Source organism: Callorhinus ursinus, unplaced genomic scaffold, assembly GCF_003265705.2.
Source record: "Callorhinus ursinus isolate GAN/ISIS: 27379988/994484 unplaced genomic scaffold, GSC_fseal_2.0 scaffold27, whole genome shotgun sequence".
NCBI lineage: Eukaryota > Metazoa > Chordata > Mammalia > Carnivora > Otariidae > Callorhinus > Callorhinus ursinus.
Genome location: NW_027397089.1, coordinates 13,014,096 through 13,035,223, shown reverse-complemented (window position 1 = coordinate 13,035,223; position 21,128 = coordinate 13,014,096). Strand labels below are relative to the sequence as shown.

Genomic DNA, 21,128 nt, shown 5'->3' with positions numbered 1-21,128 from the left:
TCCAAAGAATCAACAAATAAACAAATTGAGAGAGAGAAGGAAGCATAGCTTAATGCAAAGAAACCTATTTTAAGCTGTAGAATTCATATTTATGAATAAAGTACATGGCAGGTGAGAAAGTTGTGTTCAGAGCACTTTGGAGCTTTTTAAGTTGTCCATGTTTGTTGACATCTCTGTCCTAATAGATGAGTCTCAGCAGTTCAAATCTCTTTTCTGTATGTCTCATACTAAGCTCCAGTTCTTTTCTATATGTCTCATACTAAGCTCAGTTCTTTCCCCAACTGATCTTTGCAGATCACAAACAATATTCTGTGTTAAAATCTTCTATCAGTCCATATCAGCTTTTCCAAAGGAATTGTTAATATAATCATGACCACTCTGGAATTTGAAACATTCTGGATTGGCTTCTAATGATCTGAGAAGTATTATGTTTAATAGTAGTTTAAGTGAATGTATAATTGTTAATAAAAATTCTGTGCAAACTGGTCTTATAATTTATGGGTGTTGGTAGAAGTAGCAACATCAACAATAATAACACTAATACTAATAGCAGTAATAATAGTAATATGTGCCAGACCTCCTTTTACCCTCACACAACAACTCTGTAATAGTAAGTACTGTTATTACCCCATTTTACAGATAAGGAGACTGAGTCCCTCTTTACCTTGTAAATGAACAATCTTTAAGAATTCCAAGGCCCAGGCCATACCTTGTACTAATTAAATCAGACCTCCTGGGAATACTACAGTATTTCTGGGCATCAGTCATTTTTTTTAAATTTCCCAGGTAATTCCAACATATGGACAAGTTTGAGAATCAGTGTTCTTGAACATTAAATACTTAGACTACTTTAGCTTAGTTTCCCATAGAAACACTTTCTGTAAATTATTTTTTGAACTTTTATTGAAGATGTATCCAAAAAGGAAAAAAAAAATTCCTGTTCTATAAAATATGTATTTGCACTTGCTGGAAAACTACTACATGGTTCAATATTGCCTGCATTATACATCATATGATGAGTTTTTCTTTTTTTACAGTGTGTTACTTGGAGAACACTTTCTCTTTATGAATTATTTTTCTTCTCTTTATCAAATATAGAGAGTTATGTGACCTATCGTGTTTTCTTTTCCTGCCTTAACTTGCAGGAAGCTCACAGTCAAGCTAACATTTTTTTATTTCAGAACTATATATTTACTTGCAATATTGTGTAGTTTTTCCTCCTTTTGTTCTCAGTTCGAATTTCTTTTTTTTTAATTAGACCTATGTTCTCTATAAAAAAGATCTTTTAAAAGCAAATGGGAATTTATTTAGTGTCTGAATTGAAATAAAATTTTATATACATACTGATTACAGATAATTTGGCTTCCAAATTATATTACTTATTTCCAAGTAGTAGCACAGGAAGACTCAGACTTGTTAGACATTATTGACTACTGACTGTTAATGACAAATTGTCTTAATGAACCCTAGCGTGATATAGTGTTAGGATGAAATATAGACACATCTCTAAAAAACAAAAAGTAAATTATATAGTATTTAGAATTTTTATATTTGCCTTTAGTGATTCCATCCTTTTCCTTCTTGACCTCTTCTTTTTGTTTCTCTTTTTTGTCATTTTTAATGATGTCTGCATTATTCTTTAGTCCTTCCTTTGGAAGCATTTTGGGCAAAAAGAAAAAAGGAATGGCAGTGAGCACATTCACTCCTGCACAAATCAAAAAGCCAAACCACCATGCACCAACCCAACGAGTATCAGTGGGAGTTATGGTCAGATCATCTGTAAAGAAATATACACATTTTATTAGCTGGTCACGAGTTCCTGCATGAACTATAGAAAATTATTAATATTACTATTATATTATTAATAAAACCAGTTCTCAGGTTTTATCCAAGTACAGACCTTGTAAACAATTTAGACATTCATAAAATTTGTCTGACAATATGTGGTATTACAATATTGCCTAGCAATAAATTATTTTGGTTCTCTGTCCTCTCCTGTAGGGAATTTACAAACAGATATTTATGAAATGACTACAAGCTCTATTTAACTACATATAAATGATTATTTGATTAAAAGAAATTCAGATCTACGTTGTCTTTATATCTCTTGAAAAAAGGAAACATGGTTGTGGCACAATAGAAAGAGCACTGGATTTTGTGTCAGAAGGTCAGCATTTTAACTTGTTTTCTTGCTCACTGGTTTGAAATATTCGAAAAATTATTTAAACTCCTTTACTCCAGTTTGCACACCTGAAAAGTAGAATTAGTCAACTCACCGAGTTGACCCACTAAAGCAAGAACTACCTGTGATAACATAACTGAAGGTGATTTGTATATTCTAGACCTATAAATAAATTTTATTGAATTACCTGTGTTCACGGATCCAGTGTCAACATAAACATTTGCACAGAATGATGCTAACAAAAGTCCAATCAAAGGACCAATGATAGCTCCTGTTTCTACAAACCCTAAAAATAAATGAAAACATAAAGTTATAGTATAGTTATATACCCACTTTAAAGAGTCCTGATTCCGTAAAGAGTCTGAAGACTGCATTGTTTTTGCCTCAGATATGTTTGCCTTAAACTTTCAATTTGTAAGAAAATTAAGCTTTGTGTACATATAAGTAACAAGTTTACTTCTGTTAATGTGGAGAAAAAGAACCTCAAAATTTAAAACCACTTTCTCTAGGCCTCCAAATTCTCTTGCATGATAAATCGCAGGTAAATCTGCTGTAGCAGCATAGGCTGGGATCATGCTGTTGACAAAACCACAACACAGAGTGAAATTCTTTTGCTGCTTTCCATAGGCACATTTTTGGAGGAATTCTAGACCAACACCACATTACAATAAATTTCTCGCGGCATGTTCCTCGGAAAGCTTTCACTCCCACATTTCTGATTTGAAACGTCTTCTGGCTATGTCCTCACCATTACTGTTACTTCTCTTCTTTCATCATGATCTCCTTTCTTATCCTTCACATTCTTGTCTTCCATTCTCATCAGTCCCCTCTGCCCTCAAGACTTCTTACTCATCTGGAATTTCATCATCAGTGAGCTCATGGCTTATCTACAATTCAGAATCGAGGCTGAGCCTTCCCCACTGCTGAAAACTCAGACAGCTTCTCCAGTTTCTTCACCTTGTTCCTCCTTACTTCAAAATATGTCTTCTGCCTTCTCCATGGTTCCGTAGGCTAGCCCCCTCCTGTACACAGACCTGACTTCTTGACCTCAACCCTTCTATCTTCTCTGAGGTCTTGCTCAACTGAACATGCCTTTTGTTGTGTTGGTTCAGTCTCCCCTATTCACTGATTACAGTATCTCACATCCACCCTGCTTTCTTTCCTTTCATTAGACTCTGCATTTATACCCTCACCACTTCCTGAATCTACTCAAATCCTTCCACATTCTTCTCAAAATACTTGCAGGTAGCACCAGTGTTCTTTTTGCCACTTACTTGGTGTCCTTTTCTGGTCTCCATTCTCCTAACTCTTTATGTTATTTGACATTGCAGGCTAGCTCCTCTTTTGAATTTTCCTCCTAATACTTTCGCAAAACTATGCACTTATTGTTTACTTTTTCCCTTGTGACTACTCCTTTGATTTTCTTCTTCCTATTCTGCTCAATAACTAAAAGTGTTCCCTAGTGTTTTAGCCTAGGATTTCTCACTATATATATGGCTTCCCATGACAAAACTCACTTTTCTCCCTCAATTTCATTTATTTTCTCTATATAAGTGATTCTCAAAATTCATTTCTAGCTTTTATATTCTCTCCTAAACTTCAAAGCCATACATGGAACTATTTTCTTCCATGACATAGCTTATTGATTTATAGTTATTTAATTATATGCATGTGCACATTTATTTCATTTTCTTAAGTCTAATTTTTTTCAAATTTAATTACACACAGGTGTTTATCAGATTTGGCTGATTAATAATTATGTAGTTATTTATATACTAAACCTTATATGGACTCTGTCTTATTCATCTTAGTACATATAGAGATTATTACCATTATTTCCATATATTATACGCCCTAGTATTTACTGAATAAATAAATACAGATTATAACAAGGTGTTTGTTAATTTATTGCAGGCAAGCATTTGTATTCTTTCAAGATAAGTACGTGAAGGGATTTGAAAGGACAGAAAAGAAAAACATTGCAAAATCTTATTGCAAAATCAATGAGTGATCAAAAAGTGCCAAAGATTACTTGAGGTAAGGATCTCTAAACATTTTGACCTATCTTCGTTATGGGTAGCTCTGTTCTGATCCTCTTTCACCCTCTTTGACATTTCTGGTTCTTAAAATATTTGTCTACATTAATAGCAAAATGTCTCCAGACTAAAAGTTACACTTTTGTAAATAACAACAGATGGAACAACTAAAGAATACAAATAAGTTATTCATAACAAATTAAGAACATTTAGGAGATTGGAAGACAACATAAGAAGGTAGATCTTATTTTGGTTATTGTGGGATGTGACACTGATGGATTTTAGAAAAGGAAATTTCAAGAAACATTCCCAAAAGTATGAACCAGATATTTGTGAAGAATCTGAAAAAGCCTGAATAGCATGGAGAGATTGTGAAGAAACTAAATAGACTGAGTAATAAGTGGAGAGCTCAAATTTAGTAAAGAAAGAGCCAGCATGTTTTATAGACATGGTAGAGAAGACATGATTAAAACAATATTTGAGAAAAAATATACTGTAAAAATGTTTATAAGAAATTGAAAGAAAATGCTAGTGGCTAATGAAGATGTTATAATAATCTACAGATGAAGTAGACCCGAACAAAAATAGAGGTAATGAAAATAGAAAGATTTTGAATATGAGACATTTTAAAGAAAACATTGTTAAATCACTTAACAGACTTGATATAGAGTGGTGCCAAAGAAATGGATGAGTCAAAGAGAACTCTGGGGGCAACTAGATGAGTGGTATTTTTTAATAGCAAAAAGCAGAGTCAGAAAAGTGGCTTATTTGGAGTTAGCTCAATTCAGTAAACTTTTATTGATTACCAGCTGTGCCAAGGTACTCTGGTCGTCATTCTGGAAATCACTGAGTCCGAGTAATTGACATCTACCTGTAAGGAACTTCCTTTCCTGAGAAGAGGCTAAGGCAGATTTTCAAACTCACCAATATATAAAGGAGAGTTTTCAGATTTGGCAAAGTCTTCTATGTAGGAAATACCCAAAGGCATGATGGGAGTTTCACCAATTCCACGTATGATATTTCCTACTAGTACATATACCCACATTAATGATTTAACTTCTTTCACACAGTCTGTATTTAAAGAAGAAAAAAGATATTGTATTAGTGATTTGGTAGTAAAGTATCGGTAATACTTAATTCTACATTTTTGGTAAACATTTCACAGTTCTTATGTGGCATGGCATCTTGTCAATGATTTATACTACTACGTCAGCAATGTATCATTGGACCATCCCATTTGCATTTTCTGACAGGGTACTTAGGTATGGTCAAATGTAAGTCATATCCTGGAGCCAATTCCTACTGGGTTGGGATAGATGAATAGTATACACATCTCTTTTCAATTTAGTATTTAATGGCAACACATTGGTAGTTTGATGACAGTATTTACGCACAGAAATTGACAAACACTAAAAGCCAGAACTTTTTTCCCCCCAGAGAGATCGTTTATCATCAACTACCGAACCCAGTTAGCTGCTGTGAGAGCTACCCCACTTCTACACTAACTTAGGGAAGAGAAAAAAACCACAAATATCTCTCCCTAGAACTGATACTGTAAGATTTAAATAAGAATCTCACTGAAGTTTGAGTTCTCTATAGCTCTAATTACTTTATAGAAACTAAAAATATTTAACTGGGTAGTAATCACATTTTCTCTGTAGAACCTACTGTATACTGTAACCACCAAATAATTTTTAACAGAGAAACCCACCCCAATCCTTGGAGCAGTACTGCTTAGTAAAATAACAAAGAGTAGGTCAAAAGAATGAAAGGGAGGAAGATAGGCAGTTGTCTAAAAACAGGCAATTCTGTTCTAAGCCAATATAGCTATCAAGCCAAGAGGATACTCTGTGGAGTCATGTTTTCAGGAAAGTGAATGACAACTTATTTTTGTGTCCTATAATCTGCCCAGGTACTCACAGATGTGAGGCTCCTGAGCACAGCTGGGCCTGGAAATATCTTATGAGGTTTATCTCTCAGTCTTTCCCAGTCCAGAAAATCATAATGTCCATTTCTGGGTATTCATGTGTTGTTGTTTTTTTTTTTTTTTTTTTTTTTTTTTATGGTGAGCGCAGTGATTTGTGTCTAGAGATCATAGGCAAATTCTAGGCCTACTCCAGGACAAAATTTAACATGTCAGGTGATCAAAGAATTAATGTACTTTTCTGGAGATTCACTAGACTGGAAAGGTTTTGATTTAAATATTACAATGCATATTTTTAAAAAATAGAAAATAAGACCTAGGTCAGTCTTTGGCAAAAGTCAGTTTAAGAAGAGAATATAGGCCACCATTGATGTCACTGGTTTTTTTTGTTTGTTTGTTTCTTTCTTTCCCCAGAGAGTTGCTTTGGCTTAGAGCTTCTGAGACAGCTATTCTTATACTCCGAGAAGCTGTTTAGTTTCCTCTGATTCCATGCCAGCAGTGAAATTCCCAGCCTTGGGGACCAATGTAACCCCCACTGATATGAATCCAGCATAAAAATGTCCCCATCACAGGAAGAGAAAGTTCTGGTCTGAGGTCAATCAATGGGTTACTTCCAGACTAAGCATCCAGTCTGAGGTCAATCAATGGGTTACTTCCAGACTAAGCATCTGGTCTGAGGTCAATCAATGGGTTACTCCCAGACTAAGCATCACCAGAAGATTATATAGGAGGTCCCTTAACATATGAAGGAGTAGAAGCTGGCATGTTGGTGCCTGTGCCCTCAGAAAGCCAGAAGAAGCACCACTATTTTGTCAGACTATAAAGTAGTATCTCTGGTAAAGAGGAAGAAGTAGGGCAGAAAGACAAGTTCCTACTTCAGCAGAAAGAGAATAGAGTAAATCAAGGTTATAGCATACTTGCCTGCTTTCTCTGCTATAGAAGATCAGGGCTATAACGCACATCTTTTTGTTTTTATTTCTATTACTCACTTACAAATCATCAGCCTAAATCCATCTTTCTAAGAGGTTTTCCTCTATGGAATTAACTCTAAGTCGTCCTTGGATAGATGTTGTTGACTTATTTTTAAATAACCATAGCAAAAATAAATAAATAAATAAATAAATAAATAAATAAATAAATAAATAACCATTACAAAGAACAGATAAGACATTAAGTATATTCAAATATAAGAGGAATAACATTTAAATTATGAGCCATTTCTATTTCCCTCCATGATCTCCTCCAAAATCTCTGAAAAAAAATAAAATTTCTTTTGTTCATTTACCTTACTCACTTAACCAAACTTAATAACATTCAAAGCCCCTCAGCAGAAAGTGTTCAGTTACAAATTCACTGAACAGAAAGCAATACAATGAAGTAGACAACCTGATGGATCTTCTGTTGGTCTGAAAATCTGGGTTCCATTTTCCATACACAAGAAACTGTTTGAGGACAAATTGCCTGAAACTGAAACTGTAGATTCATATTCATATCTGTATGAACACAGGGAAACATGGTGATGTTAAGGAGCCAATGAAGACAACGTGAGCATTGTGCAGGTTAACAACTCCTGCTTCACATAAGACACAACATCCAAATCCAGGAAATATTTCATTTTGCCACCTAATCATCATAAATTAATATCACTGAAAAGAACTTGCCACTCACTGTCAACGTACAATCACTTGACAGCTAGCTTTCAATTATCTGTAGGGGGATGGTATACCTTTTAAATTATCTGGCATCAACCTTCAGTGATTTTTAGGTGATCATTTCCTGGAAATAATTACTGTGGGATAAGGAACAAAAACCAAGAAAAATAATAGACTCAACAAAGTGTAATTAAAGGCTTTGGGGGGAAAAACAACACAACAAAAACGTCTCCCACTTTCTGAGAATCCAAACAATAATTCCTTCACGTGTTCATTAATGCCCTCAGAGAAACAAAACATGTACCCATCATAATGAGAAAGCTTAGGAGAATCTCAAACACTGTGGCGTCACAATGTAATGCCTTTTTCTCTTCTCATGAGAACAAAAGTGTTAATAAACTGTGACCATATATCTTAGGCAAATTACCACAAGATCCACATGCCCTTTCTCAGAAAGAAAATTACTTGCTGCAACAATGGAGGAAAATATGTCCAGCTCTCTTTGTTAGAAATTGCACTGGATTGGTTTCTATATTTCTATTAGAGAATGCCAAAGAAAACTTGCCTTTCTGAGTTTCAAATGAGCTAAAGAGTGTTATGCTTGGATGTCACCAATAGTCCTAATTACTATGTTATAGAACATAATAAAAAGGGTTAAAATACCTTCCCCTTAGAATAACTGCCCAGTCATACCCATAGAATTTGGCTGTGAATCATGGACAAAGGCTTCTGTCTCCACACCCATGATCCCATGAGACATGGAAGCTTCAGACAAAAAAAAGAAAGAAAAGAATAATACCTTTGGCAGAGTGTAGAAAGAAGTGAAAATAATAGCTGAATATTACCTGACATTGTCTTGGATAGGATGGGTTAGGATAGGAAAGGAAATAAAAGAACAATAGAAATTCTTTGCCTTGAAACCTCTGATCCCTTCAGAAATATCTGAAAGTTAAAATATCTTTTTCATTTAAATTACCTACTTAAAACCCAATAACTCATTCCATGCCCACTCATTCCCCAAATATCAGCAAAATGGTAATAAATGGATTTTAAAGTAGGAAAGGAAAGGCATAATGTCATGTGGATAAAGAGAAGGGAAGATGTGACAAAAAGAGAGCGTTTAATAGGATTTTGAAAATGGAAAAGCAGTTGAGTGATCACTGAATTTGTAGATATGAGAAACACAGCCCTGAGTAAGTGCCTGTAGGAGAGCAACTAAACACATGCCACACAAACCTAGAAAACTTCAGGCAAGAAGCAAGATACTTCTAAAGTGAGAGTATGCATAGACCCAAAAGAAGATTGCTTTAAAGTGTGTATAAAGACCAGTTAAGCCCTTATAGACATCCTCTGCCATTGCAACTGAATGTGGCCTTTGCTCAAGAGACTAAATAGACACTGAGGATAGGGAAGCCATACTAAAAACTGCAGATATTAGGCTAAAAAAATCAACATACCGAAAAATGAGATTCCCACTCCTATGTGCTGATAGTTTATGGGCAGTTCTGAGCCACTAAAAAATAACCAGTCGCTGTACAAATCACCCTATAAAGAAGTCCTCCGTTAATTAAGACTTATACACACAGAGAGAACTTCCAGTTAGCTTGTTGTTGTTATTCCTCTCTCTTAAATATGAATAGATAACCAAGAACCACCAGATATATGGGGAAAGCCTGTAATAGTAAAGATAGAGACAAAACAAATAAAAACTGTACATTCAGAGAAAACAGAGAATGAAGAGAGATGAAGAAAATTAAATGGAAAAAGACATTGCATTCTTGAAAGAAGAACAAAATATTCCTTAAAAAGATACATTCAAAGAACAAAAGAGTCATTGGAAAATTCCCAAGGATAATGGTGAGGGAAAATTTCAAGGAAGGAGCCATGCACCAAGCCTGGGAGATTCCAGTTCAGATTTCAGACAGAGGATTGATGGAGACATAGAGGTATCTCTAAGAAAAAAAGGAAGCCCTGTGACATGTAAGAGCATTTTGAGATGTTGCCCTATCAGTGGAGAGTTTGGTGATGATTAGTGAGAGATAAAAAGAAAATGACTCAAATAAAAAGGGAACAATTATTAAATCCAAGGAAAATAAAGATGATATAAGAAAGGAATGACAGTATGGTTCAGCAGTGAAAGATACTTACATAGTCATCCACATGGAAATAGTGAATATAATTTTATAGCAGAAAATCAATATATATTACATAACACAAAAGTATTAACAACTAAAAGGATGAACATTTACTTAGAACCATGGAGGCAAATAGCAGAAGAAAAAACTAAAAGAGTTGCAAGTAGCTACTCCAGGAAAGCAGTAGTATGGAAAATGTTGAAGGGACAGGGGACAAATTTTTTCAATATAATTTTAATTTTACAAGTTGGTGCACGTATTACTTTGGTAAAATTAAAGTAAAAATCAACCCTCAGACTGGCCTGTCTCTTAGTGACCTACATACAAGTAAACAGAACCTCATTGTAATTAGAAGTGTCTAAATAGTCCCCGGAAAAGAATAAGCCCACATTTTGCCAGGTCCTAAAACTTTTTCATCAGACTCCATTCCATAAAATCCCAAATCTCTGTTTCAGAGGTGGAAAAATGTGACTATGTAAGTGAAGCAAGGCAGCCCAGAGCACAAGAGACTGGTGGAACGGAATCTGCATCTTTCAGCTCCCATTGTGGTGCTCTGTGCTTTTAGGAAGTATTGCTCCTAGAAAGGAAATTTCAAGTTTCATTCCATACAATCAAAAGTTGAGCTTAAAAAGTCATCAGAAACTGGAATACTTACCGGTCCATGAGGAAATGAGGTAGAGATTGTAAGAAACACCCTACGCCCATAACCACACATCCGACACCAATCAGTATAGGTCTATGTAATTGGGTTCCAAAATAACTCACAAATATAATCAACAAAAGATTTCCTAGGAAAAAATTGAGATAAAAAAATGAATATTTCAATAAGAATGAACAATAGCTTAGCTTCATCCAATCATTTACTATCTGGCATTTATTGTATAAAAACTACCTCGAATACCAGGACTGGTGCTAGGGATGCATGAAGCAATAAATGAATAAGACACAACTCGTGCCTTGAAGAAGGACTCTGTTTCACAATGTCAACAAATATGTAAACAGATCTCTGTGGTACACCAACATTTAAAGAGGGCAGAAGAAGAGAAGGCAGTGGGACTGGGCAATGGTTCTGAGAGATGTTAAAGACTCTGTGTGTGATTATGTAGCTTAGAAAAATGGGATGCCAAAGTAGGTGTTAGACTGTATGTCACCTCTGGCCTTTCCTTCCATGTCTCCTCCAAGCTTGAAAAGAGAAGCCAAAGTCAAATTCAGATAGATATATGTTTTAACTCATGATTTAAATATAACTACATATTGGTCAATATATCCAAGCCAGAGATCTATGTTTATTTTTACTTATCTCCTTAGAAGTAAAAAACAGTAGGTCTTCACTTCTCCAACTGGGTCTTAGAAGTAAGTCTTGCTTTGAGAAGTAAATTCAATGAAAAATTTATCCACATCTTAGGATGAAGTTTAAGGGTAAAGAAACTAATTGAGGAGGTCCCATTCCAATGGACAAGACTTGATAAGAATGGCATAAAGGGTTGAAAGAACCAAACACATGAGGAAGTTCTCATACGATACATTTTAAATTCAGTGATCAATATTTTCCCTGATCTACTCTACATAAGGAAAATCTCTATGATGAGCTTGAGAATGATAAAAATTTAAAAAACTCTCCCTCAAGTTGTTAATAATTTTCCAAGTAGTAGTGTGTATTTTGAAGACTTTTCTTTCCATATCTGTTTTGCTCTAGTCTGCCTTGTTAAGAAGAAATGTCAGTGCCTATATTGTTTCATATGGATGGTGCCTCACCAAGGGCCACCACACTGGCCTCCCTAGGTTTCTAAAATCCCCATCATCAAAGCCATCCACGTTGAAAGTATTATCTCTAGAAAGCCACCGTTCAAAAGCCATATCCATTTTTGAAATGAGAAGAAAGGAAGAGCCTTCTCTCCATGTAAGGGTGAGCTTTTCAAGCTGCCTTTCTCTGTTGGTAAAATAATCACCATGAGAGGGAATAGAAATGGATAGATAATATTTTTATCAAAGGTATGGAGAACACTGTCTATAAAAATTACTGAGGAAAGGTAAGCAAACTAATGCATTTATTGGCATCTGTAAATTACCTCTCCTCTTCCCTTCAGCAATTATTTCAGATCTTCACCATTTTTCTCAAGCCACCTATTGCCACTCACATTCCATAGTTAATACTTCAAACTGTGTCAAGAAATTTGGGGCAGTCAGGTTTCCCACCTTAATGGCTTTTCCACCTTCCTTCAGTTTCAGAGGTTGTGGTGCCCATCTGACCATCCAAGGTCTAACACCCTATCTGGCCACTCCATTTCTCCAGCAACTTAGTCCAAGAATTAAAATCTTTCTCATACATTTTAAGTCTCTCCCTCTCTGCTGCATTTTAATTACAGATATTTTCTAGTTTCCCTCCAAACCGACAGTCATCTGTAGTCACAGATTCCACTTCTTCCCCTCATTCTTTCCCAAAGTCACTGCTCTCTCTCTGCCTTCTAGCTTCTCTATCTACTCTTCAGCTAAAAGTGCCCTGGCCAAAATCATCAATTATCATATCATAAAACCCAGGGGATAGTTTTCTATCCTTGTCTAACTGGATATGTCTAATGCTTTTGAGACTGCTCACAAATTCTTCTTTTGGAAACTTCTACTCCCTTGGTATCTATCATAACACTCTCTCCTGCTTCCCCTCTTAATTCTCTGACTATTCCTTCTCTTAACACTTTTGTGGGCTCTTTTCTTCCACCTGTTCCTTAAGTATTGGTGCACCTGAGGGATCCACCCTTTGTCCATGGTACTTATCTCCCTGCACCTTCTCCCTAAATAGCCTCGTCTGTTCTTTAGTTTTTTTGTTTTTTTTTGTTTTTTTTTTTTATGTTCTTTAGTTTTAACAACCACGTGTTTACTCAGTAATCAGTGGCTCCAGCCCAAACAGCTCCTCCAATGCTTCTAGCTCATATAACTGCCAAGCAGACATCATTACTCAAAGGCCTCACTGCTAATACCACAAATAATTTGCCTAAACACAACTCATCGTCATCCCCATAGCCACCACCACAACCTTGTCCCCTTCTCCTATTTCCTGCCTCAGCACCACTACCCACTCCACTGCCCAAGCTGTAAACCTGGGGATTCCTGCTTTTCTCATTGCCACATCCAGTCTGTCACTAGGTTCTCAGGAACTTAACTCCTAAATATTTTGTAGGTCACCCTCTTCTCTGTATTTCTACCAGTATGATCCTGACTCAGACGCAGATAGCTCTCTCGTGCTTTTGTGTTGGCCTGCTAGGATCCTCTCTGGTTGGCTGGCCACCTTCAAATGTATCTCTAACATAGCCACAAGCATGGCCCTGCTTCAGAGCAAATCTGACCTTCATTTTGAATAGGTGCTCTTAACCTGCAGTGTATAAACAAACCTCTAAGGAGTCCAAAGATAAAAATCAGGGGTTCCATGAACTTGAGTGAGAAAAAAAGTTGCATCTTTATTTTCACTAAGATTTAGTTAAAATTAATATTAGCATTCTCTTTGATAGTGAGAGGAGGTACAAACTATGGTAGCATTAACAGTACTTATGATTTTTTTCACAGATTGCCACCAATAAATTTGTAGATATTTGCATTTGGCATTACAGTTGTTTCAGGTACCTCAAAATATTAACCCTACTTATTACTTAAAAAAATTAGTGTAGGTATTATATTTAATGTATTGGTAAGCACAAATACTACTATATGACCAGTTGTTTTAATATTTTGATGATTTTATTCAAATAAAATGGGGTTTCTTTTTACTTTTATAATTTTTACTTTACGCACGTTCCATAGCAAACACACAAGGCTAACCATAGTCGATTTCTCACTGCTGCCCATTTCTCCAGACTCCTATCTTAATAATTCCCACATCAGCTTTGTGAGCCAATAATATTGGGCTGAGTGTTACTCCCCATACAAATTACTACACTACCTTGCCCTTATGCTTCTTCTATTGGAATTCCCTCCACACTCATCCCTCTTTCTTCACCTAGAAAACTTTTTACTCATCCTCCAACATCTTCCCTAAGTAAGGCTGTGTCTTGATGTATGTTCCCATAGGACTTTGCATCTGTCTATGCCACCGAACTTACTGCATTCAATTAAAATTATTATTGTACATCGATGCCCTCCCTTAGATTGTGAGCTGAGTCCAGGCAGGACTGTATAAAGAGTTATTTCTAACTCCATCACCAGGATCCAGCCCACAAGTGGTACGGAGTTGGGTTGGGGGGATAAGTTAAACACTAAGAGACAAGATCAAGCATCACCTGTTTCAGCTTTGCCTCTCCTCAATCCTGATTTTTCTTCCAGATATTGATTAAGTATATTAAAGGTAACTTTCACCTTGGAGGAAGCAGAAGCTACTCTAAAACTGTGAAAGAACAGTATTCATATTTCTATGCAGCTTTGTTTACAGGAGAAATCTCTCTCTTCCTCATTCTTCCCGTGTCTTCACATCTTCCCAGTCCTCCACAAAAATCAGACAGTAAGAACAGATTTTATTCTTTCCTAGAGTCTGTTTCTGAAATAAATTCAGGGAGATGTGAAAACAGTTTCTTTTTCCCTCTGCACTTAGAAAGAAGAATTGTTAACCTCCCAGAAACAGCAGGAGAAGAAAAATATTCATGTTTTCCTTTAGAAAACAGATTTCTTTGTTTTCCATGATATATATCTTCTAAATAGGAAGATAGAGTTTTAAGAATATCAAATGATAGATTAAATATAAAAATTCTAAATACTCTGCTACTCATTCTAGATGACCAAAAAACTATTAGAATAAAAAGTCCAATGGTTGGATATGTGGCAATATTTAGGTGTTATTTGGGGGATAATATTTAAATGAATTGTTTCTAAGAAGATTCCAAAGTTAGCAAGGCTATCCATTCATTTTGGAAAACACATTATTCAGTCAGATTAGACTAGCCAGATTATTCCTAAAATTGCAAATAAGGAGAATAAAATTCAGACTAGTTTTATAGATAAAATATAAAAAGAAGTAATGCAAAAATAATTCATTACCAATCTCAAAGCTCCCGTTAATAAATCCGACTAGAAATGTAGGGATGTTGAATTGTCTCTCTATTTGTGTGAGCATGGAATTCATATAAGATCCAGATAGTGTTTTGGATACAAATGCACATGTTATTGCCAGAAGAAACATCTAGGGAGAAAAGAATATTAAAAAACACAGGAAAAATTTATTTTTGTATTTGCCACCTATTAACAAAATATCTTCTACCATAAGAATGGTTGTCTCCAACGTAAGTAACCCTTGAATATGCAAAAAACTTTTAATGTGGTCTGTTCTTCTGGTCTTTCATGCCATGTTATCTCTTTGAAAACTCAAAATAGGCCTGATTAGTAATATTGAATTTTGTAAGTAGTTGTAGCCTCATTATTTTATAGGCATATCTTGTACATACACAGAAACAGCCACTCTAAATAAGATATAGCTAATAGTTTAAATAGATCTTCAGCACTATAATGCTATCTGTAGTACAAAGAAGACATATACGATAATAAAAAAAGGAATGTGGCATTACACAAAGACATTATTTCTATAGCAAATTTGCTCAGGGTCTCTCCAAAGTAATAGGCAAATTATGCAACATCAGATTGCTGCTCACTCCCAGTTTATTTATTTAAAGCAATGTTATATGTTATATATATATATATATGTTTATATATATTATATTAAAGTAATTATAAACCATTATAAAAATGTTTCTAAACTGACCAGGTATTTGCTTTAAGGAATGAATATGAATACAATAAATTTCCATGTATTGAATCACATTTCCTATATACTGATAGAGTTTCAGAAGACAGTCAGGTTGACGTGATCCATAACAAAAGTCAAGGACAACTTAACAAATAGAACTATTGTGATCACCAAAAGCTAGCAGGATCTTACTAAAAATGTGGAAAAGTCAAAATTTTGATAGTTTTATTAAATTAGAAAGAAACAGACTTAGATTTCAATAGAGGGCTTGGCAAATGAGTGTTATATACTGGGTAATAGTATAATTAGGTAGATTAAGCACTGCTTCAGGACCAACAAATTAGTGATGAATAGATTTAGGTTGTCCTGAATGGTGGTTTCCAACCCTATGCCATAGGACTTTTTCCTTGGTCCCACTTAAAGATGTTTCCTGATGACAATTCCATCCTTGGAGACAATTCAGTCTGCTCTCTAGCCAGCATACTCAAATCCCTAAAATCCTCACCCCTCCACCTTTCACATTCCCAATCTTGAACCAACCCCACAATTTATATTGTACCTGCACATTCCCTTCAAAATTATTCACAGTCTTTTCTATTTCTCAGTCTTCAAGCCAGTCAGGTGCTTTTCATGACCAGCAAATGATCTCCGCAACGTCATCATCAAACTTACCTCCATCTCTGCCCCTCTAATTCCCTTCCTTCCTTTAAAGGATAGGTGTCCCTTTTCCAGTACAATAAAATTCCTCCACCCGTGCTTTTGAATCCATTCTTCCCATTTGAGATCATGATTTATCAGTAAATACTCTATCCTCTATGTTCAACCTCACACCCTTTACTGCCTCTCTCCCTACTAAGTATATTCAAGATATTTCTGTCTTTAAAAAATTTTATTTTTTCCCTAGCCCCTGATAGTTGCTACTCCAGCTCCCATCAGGCTGTTTGGAAGAATAATCTAGGTTTATTGCCTAGACTCTAACCTTCCGTTCACCCTTTAGTTTCCTACTGTCTGGCCTCTCCTGAAGCTACTCCACAAAAGGTCAAAAGCACCTTCTTAGTTTCCAAGTTCAGTAGATACTTCTTAGTCCTCAACTAACCTGATGTCTCTGATTCATTTGACCCGGCTAATCTCTTTTCTTCCTGAAATTCCCTCCCCCCATGCATATGTGTATGTCCACCTGCCTGCTAGACTCTTTCTATTCAGTCTTCTCTTTAGTCAACCCCTTCAGGATTTGTCTTGTACCTTCCACTCTTTGTGCTATATGTGCTCTCCCTAAGAAATCTCACTTATTCCCATAGCTTTCCCTATCATCCATATGCTGAAATCTCTCAAATGAACACACAATTTAGCTAAGACAATTGCCAGCATTACTTAGTTGCCTCTAGTCTTGTCCACACCTACACTCCCTCCCCTTGCCACCACCACTAATTTGGAGTTTAGTAAATATCTGTCAAATGAATTAATAAAATGCATAACTAGCATGTGATTTCACTTCTTAAAATGTTTTAGTGATTTCCCACAAGAAAAATCTCTACTTTTTTAGATGGCAAACGGTGTCTCATCCATATCTCAGGATCATATCCTGCTGCTTGTCCCTGGACATAACGTTCTACTTACAGTTTCTTAATTCACCATGCCATTTCACATCTCAGTGCCTTTTACAGGATGGCATTCCACTTGTAAAGTTTTCCTTCCCCTTATGCATCTGATAAATGCATACTCTATCTCTATTCTCAGCTCTATCATCGTTTCTAATGTGGAGCCTTCCTGTCTCTCGGCTCCCCAGGCAGCCTTGCCTACTCACTCGTTACCTACCTGCTGTGTACTGTCTCTATTATAGCTCTTACCACAATACACTTTATATATAAGCTTGGATGCCTATGACCTCCTCCCTCACTATACTGTGAACAATTCAAATATAGGTTCCATATATTATTTACCTTTGTATCTTTGGTGTCTAGTAAATGCCTAAAGAATAGTAGGCACTCAATACAAGTTTGTTGAATGAATGACAGATGAAATAATCAAAAACATCCTGAAGAAGTGGTCAGAGCTGAAAGTGGGCTGAATATAAGATGAAATGTAATAGGATTAAATAAATACTCCTAAGCTGAGTTGGCTGTACCAATTCATCTGGAGAAATCTGAATAGAAATTTATGTGAAAAAGACCTGGGAAATTTAAGTATAAGGCTCAATATGAGTCAAAACCATTACATGCCTGAGAAGATAATACAGCTATATCTCCAGTTGTTTATTCTTTTATAGTAAATGTCATTTGTAGAAACTGACTCCACACTATAAATCTTTGCAGAACACATGACTGAGAATATAAAATTTTCATATGGTTTTAAAATTCAGGTTTTATATTTAAAAGTAAGGTCTACCAAAGAACATATGAATCATATTTGGGAGAATAATTTATTTTATTTTACACTTTAAGAGAGGAAACTAGATGAATCATGACCCCAATGTTCTTTCCTAAAACACCTAGATGGGTTGCCTAAACAGTTTGGTTCTAGTCACAAAGTGAAAGCAACCCGTAGCTATTATGACTCATGTCTGGTGCAAAATAACCTCTATCTTTATGAAGCTATCCTACTAGCATTTAACAGTAATGCCCAGAGTTTTAGGCAAACTTATTGAGGACAGTCCTCTGATGCTTTCTAAAGAATTTTGTTTAATATGCATATTTCTAAGTTCAGAGAAACAAAAAAAAAATCTGACTATTAAGCAGTTGGTGCCCAGTTTTACCTGATAAACTTGTCCTCTCAATATTTTGCCATAACATGAACATCAGTATCTAATCTTGCCAAACTCCAAAGTAAGCAAATATTAAATTAAGAGCAATTATTTATAAATAACCCCTGACTTGACTTTTATTTTTTTATTTAAATTCAATTAGCCAACATCATTAGTTTCAGATGTAGTGTTCAGTAATTCCTCAGTTGTATGTAACACCCAGTGCTCATCACATCACGTACCCTTGTTAATGCCCATCACCCAGTTACCCCATCCCCCCACCCGCCCCCTTCAGCAACCCTCTGTTTGTTTCCCAGAGTTAAGAGTCTCTCATGGTTTGTCTTCCTCTCTGATTTCTTCCCATTCAGTTTTCCCTCCCTTTTCTTATGATCCTCTGCACTGTTTCTTACATTCCACACATGAGTGAAACCATATGATAATTGTCTTTCCCTGATTGACTTGACTTTTACACACAAATGCTATTAATTTTTTCTTTCAAGTTTTTATTTAAATTCCAGTTAGTTAACATATAATGCTATCAATAATAATAGCTAATATTTATTGAATGTTTACAATATTCTAGTCATTTTTCCAAGTTTATAAAAAGGAAAAAATCCTATGAAATAAGAGTATTGTTGTTAGCTTTTTCAAATAAGAAAGCTGAAGCACAAAGAGGTTAAGGAACTTGTCCAAGGTCACATGGCAAGTATGCAGTTGAATCTAGGTATGAACACGGGGATCCTGAGCCTAGATCCTTATTTTTAACACTCAATTTTAGAAGAAGGACATGAGAATTGGGGGACAATTTAAGAGGAATTTTTAAAATAATTAATGTGGCATTTTAGGCAAAAGTAGTTTTTTAGATCTAGGTCATAATTCTCCACTTTTATGCACATGTGTAGATTTTCCCTACATGTGTGTGAAGAGAAAACAAACTTTGACAGGGAGAATATTGGTGGCAGTTTAAGTCTGGAAATCACTTGCGGCACTAGCTGTAGAATCCAGACAAATTTCCAGATCCCTTGGTTTAAAACAAATTCAAATTTTCTTTGAAGGCAAATGGCTTTGAAGATATAGGAAAAGAATTTGCTCTGAAATAGGCAAGAATGCCAGAAACAGCTAACAAAACGGGCATTATTCTTACAGAGAATGATTGTTATGTTGCCAAAGTTTGAAGTAAACATTTGTTTTACTGGCTTGTTGTGAAGAAATCATTGCATGCATATAGACAAAGCATTTCTGTCCATAGAACCATTTTCTAGGAGAGACCCTCATACTCCTCTGGACTAGAAACCCTACAAGGGTGAGCATTGAAATGGCCTTTTGATACAACAAATTAAATCCTGGTGTAATATATTATGTGCCTGAAAACTTTAAGACCTTATCTTCCATTTAAGTTCCTCAAAACCATTTCTGATTAAATTGCCTGAATCAATAGCCCTATTCAACTCTCAGTTTAAAACAAACCTCAGCAAAGCAAGAAATTATCAGTATATCAGGTAATGTGACATTAACATTAAATCACTTCATGTGAGCAACTTTACAAGCTCTAGGTTAAAAAAAAAAAAGAAAAGGTACACACACACACACACACACACACACACACACACACACACACACGAGTCCATACCTTCAGCTTGGAAAGACATCGTATTCTATGGGTTTCAATTCTTTTCTCAGTTTCTGCCATGTTGTTCTTCTGAGTGTTCCAAGGTATTTAGGTTTTAAATCTTGATATTTCTTAGTTCTATCCTTTTAAAGGAGACAAAAAGCTATTAACTGACAAAATCATAAATCATCATTCTTTTGAAGAAAACATGGAATCTGAGTAACAATCAGATTCCATTGTATTACAAAAATACCTGAGAAGCTTTGATTCAGATCTAAAAGAAAATAATGACGTTAGAGAAGATTTAGTTGCTAATTTTCTATTGAGAAAGTTACATCAAATAACTTTAGTTAGTCTTTAGTGAGATTAAAGATATTAGAATATTTTGCTAGGTCCCCTTGCAAAATAATGACCACGTGGTTAAAACAAAGCTTTTCATTTCTTTAGCCAAACAAATAGAACCAAAGTGAGCTTTTTGGACTTACATGAAAATGCTGCTTTTAAGTACACAAAGACTTTGATTTGTGTTTGTGCTAAAAATCTGCTTCAGCAAGCCTACCAAGGCTCAAAAATCTCTATTTGGCCAGGCTCCCTCTTCAAGTTCTTTGCGTTCCAAGACTTCCCTGGAGTTTCAGGAAGGGAGACGTTTTCTGGGGCACAGCTGAATCACGGAAACCTGGGGGGATATGGAATTTTAATCATGGAAATAGCCTAAGTAAAAATAACAAATAATTCTATGATCTGGAAAAGAATCCTACAGTTCCAAGTTATAATGTGAGGTTTAGAAGAAGACCAAACATATAAGTGGAGATCTATATGCCTACACATATAATAAATACAGATATATGTGTATTTACACACATATATATTACATAGGCACACATTTTTATATGTAAAACAAAAAGATGAGTTAAACTATTAAATTCTACTAACCTTTTGTCAAAGATTTTGTCTGCTTGTGTCTTGAAACTAGGGCATTATTTTGCACCAAAAGCAAAGTGTTCCACTCAGACAATATTTATATTCTAGTAAATCTACTTCAAGTTGCCAGAATGATACCTTAGTAGTACCCAGCATTAACATATTAAAATCTTCTGAACAATATCCACTTAACAAGTGATCCTCAGT

At 35.4% G+C, this 21,128-nt stretch overlaps 1 protein-coding gene across 10 annotated transcripts in view; it reads right to left on the bottom strand.

The window, feature by feature from the left end:
* SLCO1A2 (solute carrier organic anion transporter family member 1A2) overlaps positions 1-20,619 on the bottom strand; it is a 41,893-nt gene extending 21,274 nt beyond the window's left edge. For 3 of the 10 annotated variants that reach the window (XM_073877885.1, XM_073877888.1, XM_073877892.1), the window contains exons 1-8: positions 20,486-20,619; positions 20,022-20,143; positions 14,949-15,090; positions 10,585-10,717; positions 7,529-7,635; positions 5,143-5,289; positions 2,370-2,468; positions 1,556-1,777 (exon numbers count right to left, since the gene is read on the bottom strand). In XM_073877885.1, coding sequence (XP_073733986.1) covers positions 1,556-1,777; positions 2,370-2,468; positions 5,143-5,289; positions 7,529-7,635; positions 10,585-10,717; positions 14,949-15,090; positions 20,022-20,081 — 910 coding nt within the window. In that variant the 5' untranslated portion in view covers positions 20,082-20,143; positions 20,486-20,619. Of the gene's footprint in view, positions 1-1,555; positions 1,778-2,369; positions 2,469-5,142; positions 5,290-7,528; positions 7,636-10,584; positions 10,718-14,948; positions 15,091-20,021; positions 20,144-20,253; positions 20,420-20,485 lie in introns of those variants that run through there. The other 7 variants (XM_073877887.1, XM_073877886.1, XM_025879902.2 and 4 more) reach the window with 7 other exon arrangements.
* Positions 20,620-21,128: the final 509 nt, after the last annotated feature.